The sequence below is a fragment of the Acipenser ruthenus genome, chromosome 9 (genome assembly GCF_902713425.1).
Source record: "Acipenser ruthenus chromosome 9, fAciRut3.2 maternal haplotype, whole genome shotgun sequence".
In the NCBI taxonomy this organism is placed as follows: Eukaryota; Metazoa; Chordata; class Actinopteri; order Acipenseriformes; family Acipenseridae; genus Acipenser; species Acipenser ruthenus.
In genome coordinates this window covers 47,427,465-47,448,117 of record NC_081197.1, presented here as the reverse complement: position 1 = coordinate 47,448,117, position 20,653 = coordinate 47,427,465, and the positions used below count along the sequence as shown (strand labels likewise).

The following is a 20,653-nucleotide window of genomic DNA, read 5'->3' as shown; positions in this document are numbered from 1 at the left end:
AAGTTTATTGATAAAAAATAAAATCCTGAGGTCACACAGGTGATCGCAATCACAATAAATAAATAGATACATACATAAATCACTGGGTACTTTTAAAATGCATTTTCACCAGAGAAATGTGCAGACTTCCCAATATGAAATATCAGTACCCTTCAAAACTTTAGAAAACCTATGGATGTATGAAAGCACAAATAAAACTTCCATTTTATTTTATTTGTGCTTTCATACGTAATTTAAACAATGTATTTAAACTATGACATTACTGTATCATGTCCTAAAAGCTGGTCACTTTACTGCAGTCAAAATGTTCCTATAGATCAGGCCTACTATGAGCTCCCTCTAGTGAGACAACTAGTTTCTAATTGCAGTGAAAAGCACTTAACAGCACATCTACGAAGATGACATTAACAACTTTCTGGTATAATTAAAACAAGAACATAGTTGCCCGTATTTAAATAAATGATCTTCTGAAATGCAACCTCACTGTTCCAGGAGTGCATTGTCCCTATTCATCTTTTGCTATGATTTATTACACTTTGCTAGGCTTTTACCACATTTTTTTTTTTACCAAGACAAGCACAACACTAGATTCTGAAAAGATTAATATCTCAGATGGTATGTATACATTTTTTTCTTGATTGCTTTTCTCATGAACAACGAGAGAAAGAGTACTTCTCAGTGTTGTTGTGGCAAACCAGCATCAAAGCAATACACAGGATACAAACATACCCATACAGTGTTAGCAAACATAGTGTGAATATTATTACACATAATGTGCTGTTTTCTAAATATTTGTAAACACAACCATATTTAAAAAACACATCCTTTATCATGCATCTGGCAAGGTGCTGTAATGTACAAGCTCCTGCAAAATTGTTTATTTCACATATGCGAACACGCTCAGGCATATTTACATTTGTGATAAATTATGGTTCAAAGTCTCCTGCCCTGGCTATTAATATTGGAAAAATGTTCTTCACGTACAGATGGAATTTAAAATTGAAACCCAAATGCTTGAAGGATGGTTATCTTTTCATGAGGTTATTTAACATGCTGATAGATACGGCAGTTTCCTCTGAAGTCTGAATGTGCTGTTTGAGGTGCACAGTTAGGGGTAACCACAATACAGATCAAGGAGTCCTCGGCTAGAAGTTAAGAAGGTAAGCTATGAAGTTCAATGGTCCCCTTTGAAGCCTCACCTAAACTGTTCTTGACTGACACTAATTCGATGTCTGGTAGTCAAGTAGACAAACATTTTTGTTAATGCCTTAATTAGTGTCACATAAGGGGTAAACTTTTGAAGTGGATTTTGTGTAAATGTACAGTTAAGTTTGTTTTTCCTTTGTATTAAAATGTAAAAATAAATATTCTGTTTCACCCTGTTTAAGTTTGTTAAGTAATTATATGCGGAAAATGCATTTTGCTTTTTAAATTCTAGATCATTTTTGTAACCTCTAGACTTGAGTGCTTGAAGTTATCAATGAATTTTCCATTTAACAATTACAATTGAAGAGCACCGCTTATTTTCATTAAACAAGTATATACATCTGTAGAAATGGAAATTGAAGAACAAAATAATGAGTGGTAAAGTAATGAAATGGCATGACTGTCCACATAGCAATTATTTCTATAATAAAACCGTATGAGTCATATCAAGCCAGTCAGATTTGCAGCCATTGTTAAACCAGTAAATATCTGCTAAGTTTTGAAAATTGTGACTGTCATGGCAGCCGTTGTGTAATCCAGTAAAAACAAACTAAAATATGTCTTCATATACAAACACACAGCTCCCAGTGATGGGGTTAGTTCTGGCCAAGAAACCCTCATATTTCATATCCAACAAATGACCAGAAAATGCCCCAGTTTACTTAGCGTTTCTATGCTACAGTACTACAGTACTGTACGTCTCTTTTTTTATGTTTTTATTATTATTTATTACACTTTGCTATGCTTTTACTTTTTTTCTTACAAAGGTAGGCTTGTCACTGCTTTGCTTCTGAAAAGATTAGTATCTTAGTTGCTATGGATACGTCTTTTTTCATAGAAGAGTGATTGCTCTGATAAACAAGGAGAGAGAGAGAGAGAGGTTTTCAAGGAAGAGGTTTTCAAACTGTGGGGCGCGCCCCCCTAGGGGGGTACGACAAGGTTATTAGGGGGGCGTCTGACTGGAAAATACTTCCTGGCGATTGTAAAAGCTCTGCAGTAAATGGTAGACCTGGTGGGCCTCCAGGATGATTGACTAAATCAACTACCTAAGCAGGGATGTTTAATCTGACCAATCCCCATCCACAGAGCTTGTGTCATTTCAGACCTTTCGTAGCTCAGCTACTCTATTGCCCAGTCCTCTTTCATTTGAAAGTGCAGCAGCGGTGGGTTTTAATATCAAATACTTTTGTTCACAAATAAAATACAAATAAAAATAAAAACTAGATTTAGATACACCTGCAGTTTATAAATTGGGGGGGGGGGGGGGGGGGGGGGCCTTAGCTTTTAGTTTTTAATTTACGGATTTTGCTGCAAGCAGAATGTAGAAAATGGACAAATGAGTGTGAAACATTTTATTACATATTTTATTACATATTTTATACAGTTATAATAAAGTTATAATAGAAATATTTGTAAGTGCATTAACATTAATAAAGACTAGTCACTTATTAAAATGTTGCACCCTCGTTTTCTCATTCTTTATTCTGCTGTTAAATGCGAAAGTAAGGACTTGGGGGGATTTAAAAGCCCATTTAGTTGTTTCACAGCAAAACACTGTAAATTAAAGTGATTTTATTACTGTTATTATTGTAGTATTGTTAATACAGTATACCTTTTATTTCACAAACAGAAACAAATTGAAATGCGTTTCAATGATCGTAGATTAAAAGCACCAAGGGTGTGTCTACTAGTAAAACCAGACAGTGATATAAATAAAAGTGATACTGTAATAACAATACTGTAATAATAGTACACTCAGTTTAATTTACAATTAAATGGGCTGTTAAATCCTCCATGTCCTTACATTTAAATGTGGAATGAAGAACGAGAATAAGTGGCTATGTATTTATGTTAATACAATTCCGAATAGTGATTGTAATAATGTATCCATCTTAAAAATATATTATAACTTTATTAAAGATTAGTCGCTTATTTAAATGTTTTGCTGTGCCATGCCACTAGCTAGTGGGGGGGGGGGGGGTTGGTTGCCAGTCTGGGTTCACCAATCCTGGACATGCATTTGTACCCCCAGAATACTGGCAGGAGATTGGGGTCCAAATGGCATGCCTGGGATTGGTGAAGGCGGATGGAGGGCGTGGTTTTAATGTGAAGAGATAAATAGGAGTGCATGCCTGAGCGTAGTTGTGTGCCTGAGTGACAGAGCCTGTCTCAGTGAGAGCGAGAGGTAGACTGGAATTAAGCACAGAGAGATTTTTATAATTTTGTTTTGCTTTGGTGTGGTCCTTAACTGTTTATTTGTCCTTTGAGCATGAAGCTACTGCCTGTGTGGAGCCTACTTTCATTTTACATGCAATATTTTATTTTAAGAATCTGTTTTTTTTTTATACTGTATGTTTACTGGGGGGGGGGGGGGCATAGAAAAAAAATAATCTCTGAAGGGGGCAGGACAGTGTCCATACAGAGGGTGAGTTAAATGTCACATTGAATGACCTCTTCCCTGCAGGTGCCATCCATTAGGATTCCAGAAAAATTGAAGGCAATCTTAAATATCCATTTTTTTTACTCAAATCATTAACAGATGTTTTTGAATAACATTTTTTTTTTACATAACTGAAAGACTTATAAATAACATTGGCTGTATATTTTATTACAGCTGAAAAATTTAAAAACCATCAACAAGTAATCCAAATCATGCAACAGGTTGAAATGTCGCTGGCTGTTACCAAAGGTCCTCCCAGTCCTGATAAATTCATATAAAGTGTTGTATTAGCAGAAGAATCATCTAACACATGAAATGCCTACAGCTAGATTTTTCCTACTATAAGCAAATTCTTTAAATGAAAAATGCACAGGGAATGCATTCCCAACAGGCTAATAATAATGTGCAAACAAAACTACTTTTCAAGCACCACTTGCTTTACCAAAGGAGAAACATTTCTCAGGCTTATTACCTTAACACATGCATGGGAAGTGCAGAAATTAATGATCTAACCATATACATCTGTATAAGGGCAGCAGTGTGGAGTAGTGGTTAGGGCTCTGGACTCTTGACCGGAGGGTTGTGGGTTCAATCCCCAGTGGGGGACACTGCTGTTGTACCCTTGAGCAAGGTACTTTACCTAGATTGCTCCAGTAAAAACCCAACTGTATAAATGGGTAATTGTATGTAAAAATAATGTGATATCTGTATAATGTGAAATAATGTATAATGTGATATCTTGTAACAATTGTAAGTCGCCCTGGATAAGGGCGTCTGCTAAGAAATAAATAATAATAATAATAATAATAAGTATGACAAGGTTTGAACAATACAACAGTCATGAGCAAGTTAGTGTAAATTACTGATTAATTTGGTATGCAAATAATATTCCTTTTAAGTATTCTTCAATGTATACAACAAGCGTGGTTATATCTAATGTGGGATACATTTTTATGACCCGCTCGAGTGGGATAACATGCGAGTTGTAACATGTGGGATAACATGCGAGGGGTAACATGCTTAACGGGACTAGTTTTTAATGTGTCTTTAATGTTTACATTCCAATGGTGTGCTGCTGAAATTCAGGATGGAGCTGCGCTTCAGCAGTTCAAATAATACTGCCACCAATATGTGCATTATAACACCTTTAAAATGTCTGAAATAATTCCAAATTTTCATTGTTGTTTTGATTTGGACTCCGATTTCCTTGAGAACGAGTTTAGACAAGAAATGCCAGTTACCGATCTGCTTGTGCCTGACTTATCTGAGCAGACTGTAGCCCTTTCATTAACACTGGTGAAGGTAGGAATTGGAAACAACAGAGCTTGAGGTTCTATCTGAAGACGGGTTGCGAAGAGGCCATAAACATGGTCTGGAATTAATCCACATCGATGCATAGCCTGTTATCCCTGAATTCAATGAATTAATATAAAAAATGTACACATTGTATTGCTGTTTATTTTAAATATATACGTGTGGTATAAACAGAATACTGAATGATAGTTCGTGGTGGATTTTAGTCCCCCTAAGGATGTCCTTACAAAAACCACTCGCCCCTGTCGCAGCTCGTGATTTACTGGGACATCCTCCTGCGGTGAATAAAAACTGCATACCACAAATGATCATTCAGTATCCTTTATATATAAAAGGTGCATATCCCTGTTGTCGATGGGCAAGATAGCAAATATGACGTAAAACATGACACATGGTTGGCATATGCCTCAGATCCATGACAACACAAAATAGTGTTGATACGGGCCATTGTGAAGAACAAACTTTGTTGCAGATTTTCATCCACAATTACCCTGAAAGTATAAGAATGTGCAATGGTCATGCATCCCTCAGGAACCTTTCAACCATTTTAGATGCATTGGCCACGTTTTTTTTTTTTAAGGTCTTTATAACAAAATGCAATTTGCTCAATTTTTGTTTAAGTAAAATAAAACTGTTAATTTTAAAATTTAGTTACAATCACTTAAGGATTCAAAAGTACACCTAAGGTTTTAGTTACTAGATATGAAGTACTGGCAGGTTGTTTTTCCTTTTACATAATTGTGTCAATAGTAGTCACTGGGCAGAAGCATGTGTCTGCAGGATGATACTGGAGCTTAGCAAGCAATCAAATACGAATAAAATATAATATATTGCAATTGCAATATTTCTATTATTAACATTATTATTATTACAAAAGCTGAATGCTTCTAAATGCAATTAAACATAATAAAATAGTACTACAGGATACAGTGCTGGTCCGAATGAAAGAAAAAATAAAGATAATTTTAAACTCACAGCAATTTACTGAACACAGAATTACAAAGTAATCACAAAGCTCCAATATGAACCATGGTTGCCATTGGTGAAGCGAAGATACAGTACTGGATGGACTTCAGTTAAGAGCTGTTGGTGGTTCTTCTTCTGAGCACCGACTGGGAGCTCCTACCACAGGAAATGGAGAGGAACTTTTGATATTTAAACCTTGTACTATAACTGGCTTTGAATTATGGCCTTGTGTATTAAGGTCGCTTTGCTTAGTAGGTCTTTTGACAAGTGTGATTTCTGAGGCTTCCCCCCCACTGAAGACCTAAACTGATAATGGGAAAAAAAAAACTAAAACCAAGAAGCATTAAGAATTCTTGATTTTCCTAGAAATATTAAAGCTTCCATGGAGCATGTCTGTACTGGGACCAGCGACATGTTTTGCCATTCGTTTATCTTTTTGCTTAATTACATTTTTGGAGCCCAGATGGAGCTTGCCAAGTCACTAATCCTGTCGAAAAGGGACGTGTTAGCTAGAATGGGAAACACTGTGACAAGCTAATGTTCTTCTACAGCCAAGCTCTTCTTGTAATTTAAAAAATCCTTTAAAACATGTTACATAAGAGCAGAATTGGGAGTTCATTACTATGCATTAGAATACACACAAACCAATAGATCATACAGATTACCTGGGCTGTGCACTTACTGATGTATAAACCATCCTGTATTGTACACTGAGTTGGAGTTTAAACAGAAGATGCAAAAATAAGAAGTGAAGTAACTAACTCTCGGTGGTAATTCAATTACAGATACCCGAGTTACTTAAAATTAAAACAGATACATTATTTGTGGGGCAGATTTTGTCATAAAAATATACATTACCTCCAACCAATACTGGGTATACAACCAGACCCCTTACTAACTAAATATACTGACAGAACTCAAGAGTTGTTTAATTTTGGTTTAGTAATATTAGCAGTTTTTTTCTTTTTTTTGGGGGGGGGGGGGGGGGGGCACTTTTAGCAATAATAAAAAAAGAAAAGGAAGATAGTCCAGCCTAAGAATTCAAACTATTTTTCAAAGATTAAGTCAATAACTAGATACAAGTGGGAGAGAACACTGATAACTTGGTCTTCCGTCCCTTAAGCACTGAATTCAGATCCCGCTAGAACACATAGGAAACTTTGTAACACCTGTTTGTAACTGACAGTATTTAATGTGCAAATCTTTTTGCATGATATAATCCTAACCCTAACCCTAATAGTAAGTACATTGTAACTACGCATAATAACATTGTAACTGTGTGAAAGTACACCTGTATTTACTAAGTATCTACTATGTAAATACACAGTAATTAGAGACACTTAATGTAAAGTGTGACTGAAATATATACATTTGTTCCAGACAGTACCAAGAATTGCCAGAATTGTAAAAAAAAAAAAAAAAAAAAAAAAAAAAGACATCATATATGAAAATGTTTCTAAATAAAACAAACCACATGCAAACTGAATTAAAGGCTCAAAGATTAGGTAGGACGTTTCAGGGCCAGTTTTAATATTTTTACCATTGTCCACGCAGTATACAGTAGATGACGAACTCCTAAAATGAATTTCTCTTTATTTAAGCAGAGATTGTTATTAGGTATGAGGCAAAGGCATGACAAGTCTTGAGACATGACTTCGAATCATGAAAATGTGAACAGGTCACCATCATCTGGTTTCACAGACACAGACTAGCAATGATATTGGACTTCCTTAATTTAAATTTAATTTGGGTAAAGTAGTTTTTTGCTTATCCGTGTCAGGGAAACCAGTTGCATAAGAAACAATAGGGAAAATCATAACAAAACAAAAAAAAACACAGGGTACGAAAGAAATGACAGGGGCACCTGCCTTGTTGGTCCAGAGCTCAACTTACTGCACAGTATATTCTTGCATTATATTGTATTATGGGACACTGTGCTGTTGTGGTGCCAGTCTGTATACATATATTCTGATTTATTGAGACTGTAGATCACATTCATTATGGGCCTCAGATGAAGCAGGGCTTATGAGCTCCAGTATATAAAGTAGATATTTTGCTTGATTGATCCTTAGTCCTTATAAAACTATGCAGCAGTACATCATGGTGAAAGCCTAATAAAAAGTTGTGATAGCTCAGTAAAGCACAGCTATATGCATGGTGACAGCTGAAAACATGACAACATGTCTGAAATGACAGTGTAAGGTTCAGTGTACAGCAATTCTGTATATGACCAAATAGCTTTCCTTGTCAGATTTCTAAAGTTCCTTATTTTAGATCACCAGGATCTATGTATGTGTATGACTTGTGTTCTCACACAAAAACAAATCACTTCAGCAACCTGTATTTTTTCCATTAGGCATTGCATAGAAACATAGGGAATGATTTATTCTTATGTGAGTTAAAGAGTTGTGACACAATTCATTTCTCTTTATCCTTTTTTATTTTTTCATTTGTGTTATTCTCTTCCCGTCATTCACTTCTTACTAAAGCAGATAGTGAATTACACAATTTAATAATACACAAGTGAATTGTACCTGGGCAAAAAATATGTTTTAATGGATTTAGTTTTAGTCACGGACCGAATCCCAAGCTAAAATCCCAAACTTACCCCTAGTTTGCAGTATAAAAGCCTAACTTCAGGATTCCAACATTGACGGTGGTTCCTTAATATCATGTAGGCCCCCACTTTGGAACACTTCATGAAACATATAGAAACATATAGAAATGTTATACTAACTTTCATAGAAATAAATTCATTTTAAAAGCTTCACCTGAAAACCTTAAAAATTCCTATTAATTCTCAAGACATAATGTACTGTACAGTACAGTATCTCTGTGGGTTAGAAGCTAAATCTTTCAAATCCCTGGATACAGACATAATCTTTCAAAGTTTATTTATTAAGGGCTGGTTTTAACAACCATTTCTAACACACAAGCCAACACAATCCTGTAATGTTTTTATGTGTTTTTATTATTTTTTTTTTTTTTACATAAATTTGGGTCCAACAACAAACACATCTTTAAACTTATTAATACACTCTAAGTATTGGATTTGTATAGTATTTTGAGGCAAGGTTAGCACATCATAGTGCTGCATCATTCAGTTTCCATGGGCATGCATCAGACAGCAACTGTCCCAAACACCCAACAACAGCCACTGCAGTTAGTACTACTATGTTACAAGGTAATGTATCCTGTGAATAGCTGAGTGATAACATCGCCCTACTTTTGTCCCTGCTGACAAATATTCCTCCCACTGCTCATTTAAGTTATACAATATGTTGGCAGGGAATATTGTCATTTGACTTATAGATCTTGCATTGTGAGAATACTGAAAGCCTATTGCAAGATTCTAACTCAGCTGACAAGCTAGTACAATAGCTCACTGTGTAATCAAGTCTCTTAATTTAATTCCCTGTACATTTTACAGTCAAAGCCCACTCCAAATCAAACCCCCCTTAAGTGGGTGCTTGGCTGAACGGTAGAAATTGTTCTCTGCAATTAGCCAGAGGTAACAAATTGCAGTCCCATCGCTCAGAAACGTGATCTCATTGCTTAGGTGAGCTAAGATATCTGTCCATCTATGTCCTCTGTCATTGTTGCATATTAAGGATTCTAGATTTTTTTTTCGCTTTGAATATACTGCTTGGAGATATATTACATACATCAAATATTATGTGCAGATTATGATCAAATCTGATAAAACTTTAGGATGATATTAATACTAAAAGTATTTGAGGTTAGTTCTACACATTCATTTTCATTTGACATGGCAATTCTCTCTCTCTCTATATGTATATATTAGTTTGTTTATGTTTGGTGGCAGTACCAATTGAACACAAGTCTGTCTATTGGTTCTGATTCATTGAGTACTGTGTCTTGTACATTTCACAGATGGAAATTACATTATAAAAACTAGAAGTCATGCATGCAGTAGTGTTGGATTCTGATGACTAAATAAATGTTGTACCATAGAAGAAAATACATTTGTGCCAAGCATTTGGCACATACATGCATTTGAACTACTTTCTATTTCCATATATTGACAGTGCCTAGTGTAGAAATTGTTTTAGAAAGGATAAACATCCACGTTAATGTTACAAAACTATAGTATTTAAGAGACCTTGGACTGTATTGCTTAGTTGTTTGATATAGTAGATACTGTATGTAAATTAGCAGGTGTTTTCTCTACCCCTGATGTCTTATGTGACTGCTATAAATCATCTGTAATGAAATATATACCACAATAAATGTTTAGAAACAAAATAAATACATCTAACTTCTTCTTTAGTGCAATTCTTTTTTTTCTATAAAAGTGAAGGGTAGGAGATTAAGAGCTGCTAATGTTTAGATCTACTGAATAGACCCAAGAGTTGATAATAGGAATTATTATTTATTTATTTATCCAAGGCGACTTACAGAGACTAGGGTGTGTGAACTATGCATCAGCTGCAGAGTCACTTACAACTACATCTCACCCGAAAGACGGAGCACAAGAAGGGTAAGTGACTTGCTCAGGGCCCACAATGAGGCAGTGGTTGAGGTGGGATTTGAACCGGGGACCTCCTGGTTACAAGCCCTTTTCTTTAACTACTGGACCACACAGCCTCCTTTCACCTTTCACACTAAATCATTTACTGAACCTTGATTAGAACTTACCTGACATGGACCTTAAAAAAAACATGACAGTATGGCCCTGTATTGTATTGTGAGAGCAAAAATAGCACTCACACTTCAAATTGAGGTCTACAGCTATGGCCAAATGTTTTGCATCACCCTATAGAATTAACTTATTTTGCTTCATGAAGTCGAATGAAACCTGCTGAATAATGTTATGTTAACATTGAATTGCACGCCACTTTGTAGTTTTCCATATACTTAACAAAAAAAGTGACATAAAATTGAAAAATGTGACATTTCAAAATCTAACATGAAAAACTGTACAACTAGTATGGCTTTTGCGATATCATTTTGTAGTTTCTTTGATTACATGATGTTAAATAAAAGACTGTAAAAAAGACTGTTCATATAGTTTTTTCTTTTCTTTTTTTTTATTATGTCTCAGTCCTAACAGGTGATACAAAACATTTGGCCACAGCTGTAGATGCCAGCAACATATTTAAAATAAAAAAGATATGTGCCAGATTTAACAAGGTCTTTACACAGAAATGCAGTATGCACTATCTGATTACATGTTACAAACCTTTGAGTCCTTAAATTAACAGTTTTGCATTTTTGTGTAAGACCTTGATAAATCTGGCCTATGGAATCATATAATATTGTTTATATATATATATATATATATATATATATATATATATATATATATATATATATATATATATATATATATATATATAAACAATATGGCCAGGTAAGGGTCATGGGCAATAAGCGAGGGTGGCATTATGGTGAGGGTCAACAAAAAACAACAACAAAAAACACACACATATGTTTGCAATAAATTCAAGCATTTTATTATTTTAGTTATACAATTACAGTATCTCCTGGCCATTTTAATAAAACTTTAATCTTTTTTTAAAACTACAGTACTAGTTCTTAATACAACCATAGGTCTGCTAGTGATGTTTTATCATCTTTTCCCATCTGTATTAAACATACAGTGCCTATAGAAAGTCTACACCCCCTTGAACTTTTTTCACATTTTGTTGTGTCAGTGCCTCAGAGTTTCATGCATTTAAATGAGGATTTTTTTCCACTTATCTACACACCATACTCCACACTGTTAAGGGGAAAATAGTTTTCATTGAGAAAAAAATTATATATTAAAAATACAAAACTGAAAGATCATAATTGGATAAGTCTCCACCCCCCTGAGTTAATACTTGGTGGAAGCACTTTTGGCAGCAGTTACAGCTATGAGTCTGTTGGGATAGGTCTCTACCAACTTTGCACACCTAGATTTGGCAATATTTGACCATTCTCCTGTACAACTGTTCAAGCTCTGTCAAGTTCCTTGGGGAGCGTTGATGGACAGCATTCTTCAAGTCATGTCACAAATTTTCGATTGGATTTAGGTCAGGGCTCTGACTGGGCCACTCAAGGACATTTACCTTTTTGTTCCTTAGCCACTTCAGTGTAGCTTTGGCTGTGTGCTTTGGGTCATTGTCATGCTGAAAGGTGAACTTCCATCCCAGTTTCTTGCAGAGGGCAGCAGGTTTTCCTAAAGGACTTCACTGTACTTTGCTCCATTCATTTTCCCTTCTATCCAGACAAGTGCCCCAGTCCCTGCCGATGAGTAACATCCCCATAACATGATGCTGCCACCACCATGCTTCACAATAAGGATGGTGTTCTTTGGGTGATGCGCTGTGTTGGGTTGGGCCGAAAAGTTCCATTTTAGTTGCATCAGACCACAAAACTTTCTGCCACATGTTTTTTTGCTTACTTCAAACGGGATTCAAGGTGGGCTTTCTTGAGTAAACAAACAAATCTTTTACCATACTTTTTTTTTTTTTTTAACATTTACTATGGTTTATAAAAGTCACTGCGTCAAGGCTTTTTCAGGTTAAACAAATCTACCCGTTCCATCAAGGTAAGCCATTTGTTTTTATCAATTAGAATGTTTCCGCTTGTTCGATTAACAGTATATGCCTCATTTAAGTGAGAAAACATTTGCGATGTCTTGCTGACTTTTTCTTATTTTTAGATGCATTCATGCAGATTTGTTTCTTTTGCTCTGGTGTTAAATGTAGGGTCAACTTGCCATGTAGTACTTTCTGTTTTGCTTTAGGAGCAGAAGTGTTGATGACATTGGTATGAACGTTCAGTAACAACGACAAGGTTAACGGCATAACTTTGTTGTTTTAACTGGACATGATTATTTCACTGGCGCTACAATGAGGGAAACTACAATGCTTATATTTACATTTGCTTGGCTGGGGAAGTTGGCGGGTGGCGGACAGCGGGTGGCGTTATAATGGTAAAAATATCACTGTTTTATATTGGTTACATTTGTTCAGAGAGGATAGCTGGCGGTATGTGAGGGTGGCGTTATAATGGGGCTCGGTATAACGCGGGACAATTGTATTTTATTACTCTGGTATTTGAACTCTGGTGTTGGTACTGGTAAATGTAATAGGAGTTTAAAAATATTATCAATACAGAATGGATTATTCAATTCATTTTATTTCTGCAGCCAGTTGGGTAAAGTTTCTTATAAAATATTATATTCTTTATTTGCCAAGGATTGCTCATAAGTATTTAAAGAGCATAAACTTTTCATTACACAAGATTACAACCCACTTGGTTTGTCATAATTTAAAGGGGTTAAAGCTAATTAAATTAAATAAGTCCATAAACCTGTCTACACTTCTATTTGCTACAGTCTCACTGCCTAGTTTTAAAAGAAAAACATGTAAAAGCAAATATGTAGTTTAATTTACAGAAAGAATTATATCTGTTTCAGTTTGCTGTCCTTACTTTCAGAAAGTTACTGTTTCACTTCCTGGTCATTTCACCTCAGTAGTGATTTCAGGGTCAAAGCATCTCACTGGCTGCAAAGCAGGGAAGTTAATGACAGACAACGAAGGGGTGGGTACAATTTTTGACCAGACCACCTGAAAGTAAACCATGAAAACAGAACTTTACCAACTATCAGCTTTATTTAAAAAAAATGAAAAAACATGTTTGCACAATTTATATTAGTAATTATGTGGTTACTTATGCTACATGGTAATGTAAAGTGTAAGTTTGTTTACTAGAACTGAAAGCAATGTAGCAACACCTTGAAACTCATTTCCGTCGCCCATCTAAACTTATTTTTAGATGGGCGACGGGAGGAACATTTCAATATTGATAATGAATCAATTAATCCAAATAAACACCACAAATCTTTGGCTGCGTCCACAAGTTATAGTCATAAAACCCATATTACAAAGTAACAAAGTTGATTGACCTGGATCCATTAGGCCTCTTAGTTATTATCTTTGAAGTACATTTTAGTTTAACTGCATTTTTATTTTACCTTATAACCTCAAGCTTAAGTTTTACAAGAAGCATCATCTCTAAATCTCTTGATCTTTATTAATATCAGGAAGCACTATGTGTACTGCTGGATATTCTGTAATATTACATCCTCTAACTGAACCTTTTTTTCTGTGATGAAAAAGTAAAACCCTTAGGAAGATTACCCAGAGAGAAATCAACGAAATCCTGCAAGTTAAGCATTTCTAAACATCATCTTCAGAAAAGACTTTTGTCTTGCATGACTGAATAATCAGACCTAGAAGTAGAGGTCTTCACGGTCTACCCGGACCCGAGGAACCAAGACCCGTACCGAACAGGTTTTCGGATGAAAAATTGTCACGCAACACTCGGGTCGGGTCCGATTTTGTTTACTCAGTAATACACAAACTGTTGATTTGATTTTCAGATAATGTATTTATCTTTGTATCTTTTACACAAACATATTATATATTTAATTTTGCAGTCCTCTGTGTAGGTTCATGATGGAATAAACACTGTCTGTAGTTCAGCCAGATTTGCAGGGTGACTGGAAAAAAACACTGCTTCCACAGGGGATTTTGTTTAGTGGAGTGCTACAGTTAGCTAGGTCTAGAAAAACGCCACATCTTCACAAGAACAAACCACTTCAGCCTTACGCCAACAGTTCACTTAGTCATTAAAGGATATTGTCAAAATAATGTATATTATATCAATACCGAAGCTAATTTGTAAAAAAAAAAAAAAAGAGTAACAAAACAACCATCTTCATGTTTTAAATAGACAGAGATTTCCCAAACTAACCTTGAAGTCTGTTTGTACCAACAGCAATAATTGTTACAAATACATATATTGCTATGTTATTCGTATAATATAGTTATTGTTATCTAACAACATTCTTTGAGGACAAAAGCAAAAAGGAATTTTGAAAAACGGATACAGCAAACGCTGCCTGACTGCACATTTCAGAATGCCTTTTATGAGCAAGAGGTGTGCTGGTTTTAACTAGTTGCTTTTGGTAGTTTTCCATTAAGGCATAGCATTCTACACAGGAAGTCACATTTCAGACAATCAATAGTCTAATTTCCATAGTACACACAAATGCATAAAGCCCAACATTGTAAAATCCAGAGGAAGCAAGATGCTTACTGTATAGCTGGAGTTTGTAAACCAGTCATACAACCCAGAACGTACAGATTAAAACATAATTACAGGACAAGACATCCGTTATACTGATACTACCAAAGCACTGGAGACATACCTGGTAATACTATACACTATCTGATTAACTTAATACAACAATCATTTAGAAAGAATCATAGTCATTGTTTAGGGATCAAATATGTATTTAAATGTTCTACATATTACATGTATTATACTGATTACAGTTGTAATATGTAATATCAATATGTATCACACAAGTGTCTAATAGTTGTGTACATCATAATTAGTGTTATTTTTCATCATACGCTTTATTAAATCTCTCTTTGAATAACAAGATGGTATCTGCCTGGTGGTATTATTGCATGATATCAGCATTGTGGTTATTTGGTACCTGAGGTGTTCCTTGACTGGGGTAATCACTTAAAATCTAGCTGATAAAGATTCTTGCTGTACTTAATTAAGTTGAGCAGAGTGAACTGTGCTTCACCACCAGCAAGCACAAAAGGCCCCTTTATCTTGCAGCATCTCCCGTCTCCCAATCCCCAGCTACATTGTACTATAAGAGCCGAACTCTCAATGCGTCGCCAAAATGAAGATCTTATTAGTCACAAATGAGTTATCTGTCTTTTAGAAATCATGCACAACACCTTTAAAGCTGTCACTTCTCTAGACTGAGAGCTTTCCTCTGTTATCAAAGCCCCTTTTATTTTATTTTTTGTCTGCTTACCCCCAACACAATATTTTGTGGCTGATCAAATGCTGTTCATCCCCTGAACAGCATGAATACACTGTCAGTAAACACAATAAGGTAATACACTTACCCTGACAGCTTTGCAATCTTCACAAAGCTAAACACATCCATGCGTGCAGCAGGCTGTAGTGTGTTTTGTAATTGAAATGTTTGTTTACTCCAGCGTCATGGTGTAAATTTCTTAAAAGCAGGATAGGATTAGGCAATAAGAGGAAGGAATAATATCCCTCTGTAAGGATTTCTGTGTTTTAGAAGCATCAGTCTGTCCCAGCGTATGTAGAAAACATTCGACCACCCTAGAGTACGATTTCGAATATACGTGCTCATGCTAGTGTGCCTCAAACAGAGCTCCCATCAGATGCATAAAGCCACCTTCATTTAGTTTTCATCACTGTGGAATAATGAGCTGAAGCCGTGCGGTAACAGCTTTGAAGAGGGACGGAGGGGGGGTTGGAAGGATGAAGGGGGTGGGCTGTGTGTGAATCACTGCTGATAAATGTTCTTAGATGCCTTGTTTTTCCCCAACTGCACTGGGAAGATTAATCTCTTTTCTTTTTTTAAAAATTATTTTCCCCTGATTTGTAACTGATGACAAAAAAAAATAAAAAAATAAGGGAAGAGGAGGAAGAGTGGTGTGAAAGGCAGAACCAGAGATACTGAGCAGAAGCAAGCTGATGTAGTGTTCTAGCAGAATGAGTTGCTTCAGGCAAGGAAATATCCTGTCAGTCTGTTTATTTTTGCTGCTTTAGTGGTCAAGACACAAGAAGACAGGCCACATATACAGTAAAGAAGTTGTTCTTAAATTGTGTTAAAATACTGAATTGGGCACATTTAAGCATTGCTCTGAAAGGGATTATGGTTGCGTTAAAAGGAATCACAAGTTGATGCAGAGAAGTCGAATACAAACAAGAAACAAAGTCCTGCATAAACTACAGCAGTCAGTCCTTGCTATCTTGATGTGATTGGTTATCTACTGTAATATATAGTTATCAGTAGATTAGTGGGATACAGTGGAGAGGGATGCCAAATATTCACAAAACTTTGAGGATTTAAGGAATGTTTTGTTAAGTACTTTTTATAAGCATATTTTGAATTTGCTGTTCACAAAGCCTTTTTTCTTTCAACTATTTTTGAGAATGTTACACACTTTTCTTCTCAGTTTTCAAGCTCTGTTTAACCTAAGAAAAAACACTTGTAAACCAGTTTTGATTAAATAGTGGCCATACTGTAGTTCTTTACCATTGTCATTTCTAAATTATTTAGTTTTCTCAGTAATTCAACTGCTGTACTAGCTGCTCACTGTTCTGGTTAAACTGTTTTGCTCTGTACTTGCAATCAGTGTGTGAGTTATGAGGGTATATTTTATAAACTTCATTTCAGGCATCACAATCCAGAGGAGCTGTCTTCTTCCCAATCTGATGCTTCAAACGGCATTTATACCAATCAGCAGTAGTATTCTGGGATGTTTCCCATTACTAAAGAACCCCAACCTAGTAAAGGCACAATGCTGTGGTGTGAGGGGTGAGTCATTCTATCAGGGGAGTGCGGCTTTGTGTCCTGGCTGTGTTAAATTTCATATCTTGGCTGGGTATCCTATGGCAGACTGCTTCACCTCACTGCAATACAGTGCCCCCTACTGGTCAGGAATTCCAAATGAACTCGAGTGGACACTGCAGGGCTACAGGTGGAATTGGAAGTACAGCTATGGCCAAAAGTTTTTCATCAATTAACAAATTTTGCTTCATAAAGTCAAATGAAACCGAAGTGATGAGCAAAGTGTCAGTCATGAATTGGATGAGACATGACTGAACTAGCTATCACAGGGGGCAGGGCTTAGGGTACTTTAAGGGGACGTGACGCGGTAATCAGTTCCTTTGTTGTGGTTAATGGGAGGAAACAAGGACTGTGGAAATGTGAGTGGAGCATCTAATTCTATTGATGAACTGTCTGTATTTGTCTTTGTCAGACAGCTAATACGAAGCCAGTGCTAAGCTCGGACCGCACCTGTAAATATACCCCACCACTGCTGAGAGCACCGTACCTGCACAAAGAGCACACACAGTCTGAGGACTTGTTTTTGTGTCTGTTTTACCAGTGTGGAGTAGCAGTGCGGAGGGTCGTGGGTTCAACCCCAGGTGGGGGACACTGCTGCTGTACCTTGAGCAAGGTACTTTACCTAGATTGCTCCAACTGTATAAATGGGTAATTGTATGTAAAGATAATGTGATATCTTGTAACAATTGTAAGTCGCCCTGGATAAAGGCGTCGGCTAAGAAATAAATAATAATAATTTCGGGACTGAAACCCCTTTTGTTATATGCTGGCAATACCCATTGTTGGGTAGAGCCAGCCTTATTATTTGACGGTCTCAAACCGAGGAGAAACACAATTAAAAGTGTAGTTTGAATCATAACTTTGTGTCTGTCGTTGTTGGAGCACCTACATAACCTGTACACCTCGGCACTGCAAACCACATGTTCACAGCCACCCACTGCCGTACCCCTTTCAAATTGTGATAAAGCTTTGCTTTGTCAGAGCTGTTCTAAGACACCTACATACCTCTTGACCACAGCGCTTGCTCTTTAGTTGGTAAGACGTTTATTTTTTTTTAACCGTGAGGTTACTGGTTTGCATCCTGCCCATGCCTTTCCATTCAATTCAATAAATCCTACCGGTTTTGCGCTTCTTCTAGCTACATAGGTCATGCAGTTTTGAAAGAAACACAGGTTATTGAAAACATGTATTCTTATTTTAAAACATGGTGTCTGATACTACGTTCAGTAAAGGAAGTACTCAGTTGTCATGCCTTATTCTCAGGGAATGTTTTGCAATTGCACTTCTTGGGTTAATTTCACTTCAGAGATGTCTTAAGCAGTTTACCAGCTAAAAGGATTACCGTCAATAGCGGAAGATGTTGGTTGGTTAAGTGAGCAAGGAAGTACAACACTATCTAAAAGCATGGCTTGCAAAAGAGATTTCTTTAACAGTGTAGTATCAGATATCATGTTTTAAAATTAAACGTGTTTCAAAACTGCACTGTATATGTCAAATACAAGAGTTCAACAAAACCTTTGCACGTTGCATAACATTTAATGGCCAATCATCCTGGTAGAACTAAAGGAACTTCTTAATCTATGATACTTTGTAAAACAATTTAATTAAAAGTTCAGTGGTAAAACTAAAGGTTTGAGATAAATCATTTTTTTTAGAACCAATATTAAACGCCAAGGAGTTCATTATGCTGACTGTCTAAACCTGCCCACATGTAATGCGAGATCCTCAGCCTGCTGTATGTGTGGGACTAATTACATCTGCTGTGTGCAATACTGTCAGTGTAATGAACACCTTGTTGCCCCCTGTTGGTTTGTACTGTGTCTCAAAAAATACACCTACACAACCCATCTTTTTTATTCCCAAGAATCCATTGTGCTCCTCTGTCTTCTGAATGTTCACCTTGTTTTTACCAACATGCTAAAATGTAGCAAATAGTAAGAATGAAACCCAATCTCAGCGCATTAGGGAACTTTAGTGCATTAGGGTTTTCTAGAATCTGTTCTAACTCTGAAAGTAGAGAGTCAGAGAGCCTTAGCTCCAGTGAGCAAACTTGGAGTAGAAAATACAATTTAAAAGATGAGAAAGTAATGCATTAATTCAAATCTAATTAATTGAAAGGGAGTTTCTTGTGAAAAGGCAATCGCTGTGTCTCCTATTGTTACACCACTCTCTCATGATTCCTGCAACCAGGAAATCTAAAACAAAGCATACACGGTGAAAATAGAACTGGGAGACCAGCAAAGCAAATACTGCTGCATTTTAAGGTAATAGTTACTTAATTCATGTTTCCGTTGCTAGTCCTTTGAGGATCCAGTACCTATAAGTATATTAAGTAACAATGACAGCCCTCTTGCATCTATCACTGGCATCATTAGGGAAAAAGGTGTTTAACATTTTCAGACACTGTTATTGAAATTGACAGGGGTCATCAAAATCTAATTTAAATTGACAAACCAAATACATCTTTGCCTTGAAAACATTCTCGTAAGTGAAAGTCCAAAAGATATGTTTTTAAGGGGAAGTTGTTGTAATAGTAAATTATGTTACCTATTAAGGAGGAAAAAAGCTGAAGCCATAAGCCTATATTTAGCAAATCATTATTTAGAGAACAAGAAACCCTTTAATACATATGGGTTACCCAACAGATTCCAAATAAGGTCCACTTCACTTGTCTTTTCTTAAAACACAATAGTAACTGAAACTGTTTCTGATAGGAAAACCAAAATCAATTCAATAGGGTGATAATACTGGTAATTCTTGAAATGATTCAGTCGGTGCAGCAAGTGATACAGTCTATGAAGAAGGTTTAATTAAAATAGTTTAATATCAAAGTGTAAAAAAACATCTTCCGGAATAAATAGTGCTATAATCCTGCCTCCATGTGTGTAAGATAAAAAAAAAAACTGAAGTAAACGAGGACTGACAGGGGAAAAGCTGTAATAGTTGACTATTGAGGACTGACAGTCTGCAGCTGTAATAGTTCTGTGCTGTTGGAGTTTATTACCTTACAAATACAAATATGGCTCAAGGGCACTTGATAACCATCAGAGTATAAAGCAATTACTGCTCTCTGTCCACCCTCCAAATCACTAGATCTCAGAAGAGAATTAGTGCTCTCTGTCCACCCTCCAAATCACTAGATTGGAGAAGAGAAATCTCCTTCTGCAATAATCCTATTGGCAATACCACCCGTCCCGTCACCCCTCCTTTCCCCTCACTTGCAACATTTCAATCCTCCAGACGAAACAAGCCCTGTGTGACAAATGCATCTTATTAAAAGTGCTGTGTGCACT

At 36.2% G+C, this 20,653-nt stretch overlaps 1 protein-coding gene across 5 annotated transcripts in view; it reads right to left on the bottom strand.

The window, feature by feature from the left end:
• The window catches only part of LOC117971110 (FERM and PDZ domain-containing protein 4-like), a 112,712-nt gene that overhangs the window by 81,892 nt on the left and 10,167 nt on the right, over positions 1 to 20,653 (bottom strand). The window contains exon 1 of one of the 5 annotated variants that reach the window (XM_034008781.3): positions 15,877 to 16,188. The exons of the other annotated variants lie outside the window; for them this stretch is intronic. Coding sequence (XP_033864672.2) covers positions 15,877 to 15,917 — 41 coding nt within the window. The 5' untranslated portion in view covers positions 15,918 to 16,188. Of the gene's footprint in view, positions 1 to 15,876; positions 16,189 to 20,653 lie in introns of those variants that run through there. 5 annotated transcript variants of the gene reach the window in all.